This window comes from Crinia signifera, chromosome 1, assembly GCF_055691185.1.
Source record: "Crinia signifera chromosome 1, ASM5569118v1, whole genome shotgun sequence".
NCBI lineage: Eukaryota > Metazoa > Chordata > Amphibia > Anura > Myobatrachidae > Crinia > Crinia signifera.
The window spans coordinates 447345902-447355110 of record NC_139217.1 but is presented as its reverse complement, the minus strand read 5'-3'; the positions used below and the strand labels follow the sequence as shown (position 1 = coordinate 447355110).

The following is a 9209-nucleotide window of genomic DNA, read 5'->3' as shown; positions in this document are numbered from 1 at the left end:
GTATTGGCGGGTATAGGGGGGTCAATGATTTAGTGGCAGATATAGGGGGGTCAGTAATGTAGTGGCGGGTATAGAGGGGTCAGTAATGTAGTGGTGGGTATAGAGGGGTCAGTAGTGTTTTGGCGGGTATAGAGGGGTCAATAATGTAGTGGTGGGTATAGAGGGGTCAATAATGTAGTGGTGGGTATAGGGGGGGTCAGTAATGTAGTGGTGGGTATGGGGGGGGCAGTAATGTAGTGGCGGTTATAGAAGGGTCAGTAATGTAGCGGTGGGTATAGAGGGGTTAGTAGTGTAGAGATGGGTATAGAGAGGTCAGTAATGTAGTGGTGGGTATAGAGGGGTCGTAATGTAGTGGTAAAACCAGCCCTACAGGGTTTTTTTATGACACCAATTTTTCTATTGCAGAGTACCAGGGCCTATTGCTTTTGATTCTGGCAACCCTGGTATAAAGTCGCATATGCAACTGCATCAAAAAATACAAGGAAGGCTGCAACTGCATGCAGCGCTGAGTCAGTTTCTATTAGTCGTGATCCGCCCCCTCTTGACAAACTCCACCCCCAGCAGACCCCGCCCCCAGGGCTGCTTCCATAAATTTCCCGGGCTGGTTTTACATCCCAATCCGCCCCTGAAGCTACCTGCGGCAATGGGCATGCCATGAAGCTCAGCGAGAAGGAGGTGATGTGGCGCTGCCACGTGAAAGCCTGCCGCCAGAAGATCAGTCTCCGCGCTGGCCTCTTCATTCCTGGGTGCCGGATGTCGTTTGTGAACATCATCAGGTTCATCTTCAACTGGTCCGAGGAGTTGACTTCCGGCGACTACTGTGAGCGGCACCTTGGCATCTCCCCCAAGACAACGGTACTGTACAATAAGTACATGAGGGAGGCGTGCCTCATGGACTTGATGGCTCAGCCCCAGCGCCGCATTGGAGGGCCCGACAAAATTGTCGAGGTCGACGAGACTCTGTTTGTCCGCCGCAAGTCCCATGTCGGCCGTGTGCTACCCCAACAGTGGGTGTTTGGGGGCATCTGCCGGGAAACTGGGCAGTGCTTTGCCACAAAAGTGGCCACCCGGGACGCCCCCACTTTATTGGCTGCCATTGTGGAGCATGTGGAGCCGGGCTCCACCATATACAGCGATTGCTGGAGGGCCTATAACACAGAACAGCTGGAGGCGGCAGCTTCCAGCACGCTCAAGTTAATCATAGGTATAACTTTGTGGACCCACAACAGGGGTGCACACCCAGAACATTGAGCGCATGTGGGGGGCGGCGAAATGGCGCAATAAACGCCACCGGGGTACTGCCAGACATTTGCTGGAAGGCTATCTACAAGAATTCATGTGGAGAAAGAGCATTGGTATGAACCAAACTTTTGAGCGTATTTTACACGCCTTAACATTGTTAGAGAAAGATGACTGAAAAACTATGGACTTTAAACTTGTAAAGCTGTTTTTTTTATGCTACTGTTTGTTTGCATTTCAATGTTATCTATTTTTTATTCAAGTAAATTACTGCCTTTTATTCAAACTTGTCTTTACTGAGTCAGTTGAGTGATTTTGCATGTATGAGTGAATTTGCACACACACCTGAATTAGGCCCATTTCCTGCTCTCACCCCCAAAAAAGTAGTTAGATTCCCTGGTATCTTAAGCAGTGTTCACCCATAATGTTGCACCCCTTAGCCATATTTTGTCCTGTAATTAATCATGTATCACCCCCTTAGCCGTATTGGGTCCCTGTAATAGTTCATGAATCACCCCTAGCAGGTAAGCGCGTCCCTTCGCGGGCTTCACTGCAATACGAGCACAGTTACCAGTGAAGCCTGCGAAGGGACGCGCTTACCTGTGAAAGGTATCCGCGTCCCCTCGCGGGGCTCGCTGCGCTCGCCACGCTTCGGGTGCGCGTGGATAGTGGGGGTGGTATACTAGCAAATGTGAATGATTTTTGGTGAAAATGGTATCGCCTCACATCAGATGCCATGGGAGTTGTGCCATTTGATGTGATGCGATACCATTTTGACATACCGTATAGACATCAATTACTTATAGATGGTTTTGTTTGTGTTTTTGTTTTACAGCAATGTCTCAGCGAGAACTAACCAACGGTTTCATGGCGAAGGTCATTGATTTGTATAAGGAGAATAGGTGCCTCTGGGAGATGAAACATCCGGATTACTACAACAAGGCGAAGAGGAATGAGGCGTATAAGAAAATGGTGGCTCTTCTACGCAAACGGGTACCTAATGCAGACGTCGCCTGGGTACAGAAGAGGATGACGAATATGCGGACAGTTATGGTGAAGGAGTTGAATCGAGTACGGCAGTCTCAGAGTTCCGGAGCCGATGCTGATGACGTCTACGTGCCGAAATTATGGTACTACAAGCGGATGAAGTTTATCTTGGAGCAGAGAGAACAGAGTGGAACAGGGGGAACGGATACGGAGGACACCTCTTCGTCCGTTGCAGCGGAGAGTGTGGACGTTGTAAGTATTTCCTGAAAAATGTCTTGCATGTAAGTGACTGTGAAATGTCATGTTATAACCATTTTCCCTTTTTTTCCCCTTTCTAGGAAGTTCCCCCTGAGACAGAGCAGGAGCCTGTGGCAGTTGCAGAGGGGGACAGTACTCCAATGACGGAGAGCACTGCACCTGCTATCCCGAGGAGGCGTCCCAGAAGACAGCTGTCCAGGACTGCTCGTAATGTCCAAGGGCATTCTAGCACGTCGGCACCGGAGGCACCTCAAATTCCCCTTGACGATTTCCAAATTTTTAGTAATAACCTTGCCGTGGAAATGCGGGGCATGGCGCCAGACCAGCTCCATGAGTGTAAGAGGTTTGTATATAGCGTTATAATGCGTGCATCAGAGAGAAGTCTCTCTAGTGCATGCAATATAGAGCCATCTGCCAACGTCGTATGGCAAGCAGCCCAAATGCCCAATTACCCCTATCACTACCCTTCGTACAGTGCATCGGGTTATGCTCCGCCTCCTCCTGCCCCTTTTATGTACGCGCCGAGGCCCCCTTTGCCACCAGTCACAGACCCTTTGTCTTTGCCTGGGACTATTTCAAGTGCTCTCTTGAGCACACAAAGTCCCCTCCCAGGTGAAGAGCGTCATTAATTAGTGATTTGGTTTTAATTGGTTTTTAAATTATTGTGCCTTGCAGCAATGCCCTTGTTCCACTCTGTTTGTTATTTGCTCCATGATGAACTTTGTTGCTCGTAGGCCATAATTTCGGTTACTGATGGTCGCAGTATCGGACTCCTGGACTTTGAGCTGTCCGTACTTGTTTTGCACCTTCACCATGGACTGTTCCGCATATTTGCATTTTCTTCTGTACCCAGTGCATGTTTGCATTAGGGTGCCTTTTTGCGTATTGAGCCCCATTTTTTGTATGCCTCATTCCGATTTGCCTTGTTGTAATCCAGTTCCTCCCAAGAGGCATCTATTCTCCTATACTTTCAATGACCTTCGCCCAGACCTTCCCCCCCCCCCCCCCCCCCCCCATTCTTAAAAAAAAAAAAAAAATTATTTTATACTAAATTAAAAAAATAATATATTTTATTAAAAAATAAAAAAATAAGTCATAATTTGAAATTCTTAACCTGTGTCGTGTCTTATTTCATTGTCTTATAATTAAGGAATGCCAATTAATTTGATGTGTTTTTTTATTGTATTTTGTTGATTTTTTGCGCACCCATCGCGGTGATTGCAGGCACATGACGGCCGTGGTCACCCGTGATGCAACCGGACGCCATGTGCCCGCAATCACGGCAATATGTGCGCGGTTTGCCATGTAATTTGATGTGTTTTTTTATTGTATTTTGGTGCTTTTTTGCGCACCCATTGCGGTGATTGCAGGCACATGACGGCCGTGGTCACCCGTGATGCAACCGGACGCCATGTGCCCGCAATCACGGCAATATGTGCGCGGTTTGCCATGTAATTTGATGTGTTTTTTTATTGAATTTTGTTGCTTTTTGCGCAACTATCGCGGTGATTGCAGGCACATGACGGCCATGGTCACCCATGATGCAACCAGCCGCCATGTGCCCGCAATCACCGCGATATCTGCGCAGTTTTAATGTTAAATCACCGCGATATGTGCGCGTTTTTACTGTAAAATCACCGCAACAGGTGTGCGGTTTGATTGTTATCTATGACATTTAAGTGTTAGGTGGAATTTTCATGTATTTTTGTATTTTTCAAACTTTTTCAATTGAGGGATGCCATGCCATTTGCTGTGTTTTTCATTTTTTTCACTTGTCTTTTTTCCACAGCCAGAAATCGCGGTCATCGCGGTCATCGCGGGTACATTATTGTGCGCCCGCGATGCGAACGACATCGCGATGACCGCGATGATTGATCAATCGCGGTCATCGCGGTCGTCGCGGGTACATTGTTGTCCACTCGCGATGCTAGCGACATCGCGACCGACGCGATGATTGATCGCGTCGTTAGCATCGCGGGTGGCCAATAATGTACCCGCGATGTACCCGCGACGACCGCGATGGGCGCCGTTCTAGGTAAAGAGTACCCTGAAAGCAAAAGTGGGTGTAGCTTTGCAGGTAGTGGGTGTCTTGGGGGGGGGGGTGTTCAATCTCGGCCGCTATTTCCCGACAGCATTGAAGAGGCAGATCGACAGAATGGGCTGACTTTTAAAGCAGTCGGGCCCGTTTTGTCAATTTCGGCTGTGAATTGTTGCAATCATGGCCGAATCTCGACAATTCACGGCCGTTTACATGGACACGCCCCCTTTTCGCTCCAGGTGGGCCATTGAATCGCGCCTGGCGATCTGCGGTCAAACAAAACGAAAACTGTCCAGGGTCACAGCTGTCGGGCCGGATCGACAGTCGTGACCAAGGATTGAATACCCCCATCCTGTGGGGTGTCACCTACAGACACATGGGTGTGGTATATGGTCCCGACAGTCGGGATCCCGACAGGACGGACTCAGACAGCGGGGCAAGCACAACAAAGCCCCTTGCGGGCTCGCTGTGCTCGCCACGCTGCGGGCATGGTGGCTCGCTATGCTCGCCACCTAGGGAGAATAGCTGGTGGCCGTCAGGACCCTTAGCGTCGGGGTTTGGACTATCGGGATCCCGACGTCGTGGTAATGACTGTCGGGATCCCGACTGTCGGGAAACTGTCCGGCACCCTTTTACATTGCTGTTCTGAGAGGCATAGATTGGACCAGCATTTGGAGTGCATTCTGGTTCTTAAAGGATTTAGGGGTGATGTGGTGGGTCACCTCTCAAGTGTGTTTTATTCATATGTGTCATTATTATGTAGAATATCAATGAGCCATTATATGACCCAGCGCGGGTGTTATTATCATGTATGTAGCGTTAGGAGCCATCAGTATCAGAGAAGCCTGGACGCTCCCTGGTGGCTTATCCATATGTTTGCAGTTTAAAAGAGCTTGATTTTGTGGGGAATTTTGTTGGTTGAGAGGAGCTGTGGTTTGAGAGAGAGAGATTTGCGTTTTGATTGATTATTACTGATTCCTGAGAGCCTGCTGCTGATTCCAGTGTTGCTGCTGCTGTTCATTCTGCTGCTGAGTCACCGTGATTCCAGAGACTGTGCTGCTGTTTCTATTGGTGACTGAGGCCCTGCTGCTAATTCGGCCTTCTGCTGTTTCTGCTGTTCCTGTCATGGCCATGGCATCTGGATCTGGAGTGACCATGTACTCCCTGCCTCAGACGGAGGCAGAGGCTATCCGATTCCTCCAGGCGCATCACCTGTTGCCCAAGGAAGCTACCTGCGGCAATGGGCATGCCATGAAGCTCAGCGAGAAGGAGGTGATGTGGCGCTGCCACGTGAAAGCCTGCCGCCAGAAGATCAGTCTCCGCGCTGGCCTCTTCATTCCTGGGTGCCGGATGTCGTTTGTGAACATCATCAGGTTCATCTTCAACTGGTCCGAGGAGTTGACTTCCGGCGACTACTGTGAGCGGCACCTTGGCATCTCCCCCAAGACAACGGTACTGTACAATAAGTACATGAGGGAGGCGTGCCTCATGGACTTGATGGCTCAGCCCCAGCGCCGCATTGGAGGGCCCGACAAAATTGTCGAGGTCGACGAGACTCTGTTTGTCCGCCGCAAGTCCCATGTCGGCCGTGTGCTACCCCAACAGTGGGTGTTTGGGGGCATCTGCCGGGAAACTGGGCAGTGCTTTGCCACAAAAGTGGCCACCCGGGACGCCCCCACTTTATTGGCTGCCATTGTGGAGCATGTGGAGCCGGGCTCCACCATATACAGCGATTGCTGGAGGGCCTATAACACAGAACAGCTGGAGGCGGCAGGCTTCCAGCACGCTCAAGTTAATCATAGGTATAACTTTGTGGACCCCACAACAGGGGTGCACACCCAGAACATTGAGCGCATGTGGGGGGCGGCGAAATGGCGCAATAAACGCCACCGGGGTACTGCCAGACATTTGCTGGAAGGCTATCTACAAGAATTCATGTGGAGAAAGAGCATTGGTATGAACCAAACTTTTGAGCGTATTTTACACGCCTTAACATTGTTAGAGAAAGATGACTGAAAAACTATGGACTTTAAACTTGTAAAGCTGTTTTTTTTATGCTACTGTTTGTTTGCATTTCAATGTTATCTATTTTTTATTCAAGTAAATTACTGCCTTTTATTCAAACTTGTCTTTACTGAGTCAGTTGAGTGATTTTGCATGTATGAGTGAATTTGCACACACACCTGAATTAGGCCCATTTCCTGCTCTCACCCCCAAAAAAGTAGTTAGATTCCCTGGTATCTTAAGCAGTGTTCACCCATAATGTTGCACCCCTTAGCCATATTTTGTCCCTGTAATTAATCATGTATCACCCCCTTAGCCGTATTGGGTCCCTGTAATAGTTCATGAATCACCCCTAGCAGGTAAGCGCGTCCCTTCGCGGGCTTCACTGCAATACGAGCACAGTTACCAGTGAAGCCTGCGAAGGGACGCGCTTACCTGTGAAAGGTATCCGCGTCCCCTCGCGGGGCTCGCTGCGCTCGCCACGCTTCGGGTGCGCGTGGATAGTGGGGGTGGTATACTAGCAAATGTGAATGATTTTTGGTGAAAATGGTATCGCCTCACATCAGATGCCATGGGAGTTGTGCCATTTGATGTGATGCGATACCATTTTGACATACCGTATAGACATCAATTACTTATAGATGGTTTTGTTTGTGTTTTTGTTTTACAGCAATGTCTCAGCGAGAACTAACCAACGGTTTCATGGCGAAGGTCATTGATTTGTATAAGGAGAATAGGTGCCTCTGGGAGATGAAACATCCGGATTACTACAACAAGGCGAAGAGGAATGAGGCGTATAAGAAAATGGTGGCTCTTCTACGCAAACGGGTACCTAATGCAGACGTCGCCTGGGTACAGAAGAGGATGACGAATATGCGGACAGTTATGGTGAAGGAGTTGAATCGAGTACGGCAGTCTCAGAGTTCCGGAGCCGATGCTGATGACGTCTACGTGCCGAAATTATGGTACTACAAGCGGATGAAGTTTATCTTGGAGCAGAGAGAACAGAGTGGAACAGGGGGAACGGATACGGAGGACACCTCTTCGTCCGTTGCAGCGGAGAGTGTGGACGTTGTAAGTATTTCCTGAAAAATGTCTTGCATGTAAGTGACTGTGAAATGTCATGTTATAACCATTTTCCCTTTTTTTCCCCTTTCTAGGAAGTTCCCCCTGAGACAGAGCAGGAGCCTGTGGCAGTTGCAGAGGGGGACAGTACTCCAATGACGGAGAGCACTGCACCTGCTATCCCGAGGAGGCGTCCCAGAAGACAGCTGTCCAGGACTGCTCGTAATGTCCAAGGGCATTCTAGCACGTCGGCACCGGAGGCACCTCAAATTCCCCTTGACGATTTCCAAATTTTTAGTAATAACCTTGCCGTGGAAATGCGGGGCATGGCGCCAGACCAGCTCCATGAGTGTAAGAGGTTTGTATATAGCGTTATAATGCGTGCATCAGAGAGAAGTCTCTCTAGTGCATGCAATATAGAGCCATCTGCCAACGTCGTATGGCAAGCAGCCCAAATGCCCAATTACCCCTATCACTACCCTTCGTACAGTGCATCGGGTTATGCTCCGCCTCCTCCTGCCCCTTTTATGTACGCGCCGAGGCCCCCTTTGCCACCAGTCACAGACCCTTTGTCTTTGCCTGGGACTATTTCAAGTGCTCTCTTGAGCACACAAAGTCCCCTCCCAGGTGAAGAGCGTCATTAATTAGTGATTTGGTTTTAATTGGTTTTTAAATTATTGTGCCTTGCAGCAATGCCCTTGTTCCACTCTGTTTGTTATTTGCTCCATGATGAACTTTGTTGCTCGTAGGCCATAATTTCGGTTACTGATGGTCGCAGTATCGGACTCCTGGACTTTGAGCTGTCCGTACTTGTTTTGCACCTTCACCATGGACTGTTCCGCATATTTGCATTTTCTTCTGTACCCAGTGCATGTTTGCATTAGGGTGCCTTTTTGCGTATTGAGCCCCATTTTTTGTATGCCTCATTCCGATTTGCCTTGTTGTAATCCAGTTCCTCCCAAGAGGCATCTATTCTCCTATACTTTCAATGACCTTCGCCCAGACCTTCCCCCCCCCCCCCCCCCCCATTCTTAAAAAAAAAAAAAAAATTATTTTATACTAAATTAAAAAAATAATATATTTTATTAAAAAATAAAAAAATAAGTCATAATTTGAAATTCTTAACCTGTGTCGTGTCTTATTTCATTGTCTTATAATTAAGGAATGCCAATTAATTTGATGTGTTTTTTTATTGTATTTTGTTGATTTTTTGCGCACCCATCGCGGTGATTGCAGGCACATGACGGCCGTGGTCACCCGTGATGCAACCGGACGCCATGTGCCCGCAATCACGGCAATATGTGCGCGGTTTGCCATGTAATTTGATGTGTTTTTTTATTGTATTTTGGTGCTTTTTTGCGCACCCATTGCGGTGATTGCAGGCACATGACGGCCGTGGTCACCCGTGATGCAACCGGACGCCATGTGCCCGCAATCACGGCAATATGTGCGCGGTTTGCCATGTAATTTGATGTGTTTTTTTATTGAATTTTGTTGCTTTTTGCGCAACTATCGCGGTGATTGCAGGCACATGACGGCCATGGTCACCCATGATGCAACCAGCCGCCATGTGCCCGCAATCACCGCGATATCTGCGCAGTTTTAATGTTAAATCACC

General features: G+C 48.6%; 2 protein-coding genes across 2 annotated transcripts; both read left to right on the top strand.

The window, feature by feature from the left end:
• The first annotated feature begins 1941 nt into the window (after positions 1-1941).
• LOC146016776 (uncharacterized) lies at positions 1942-3225 on the top strand. Its single transcript, XM_083151757.1, has 3 exons — positions 1942-2478; positions 2565-2827; positions 3219-3225. The coding sequence occupies exons 1-3, from the start codon at positions 2077-2079 to the stop codon at positions 3223-3225; spliced, it is 672 nt and encodes a 223-aa protein (XP_083007883.1). The 5' UTR covers positions 1942-2076.
• A 3838-nt stretch (positions 3226-7063) lies between these two features.
• Positions 7064-8347, top strand: LOC146016744 (uncharacterized). Its single transcript, XM_083151755.1, has 3 exons — positions 7064-7600; positions 7687-7949; positions 8341-8347. Exons 1-3 carry the CDS (start codon positions 7199-7201, stop codon positions 8345-8347), a joined length of 672 nt encoding a protein of 223 aa, XP_083007881.1. The 5' UTR covers positions 7064-7198.
• The last annotated feature ends 862 nt before the right edge of the window (positions 8348-9209 follow it).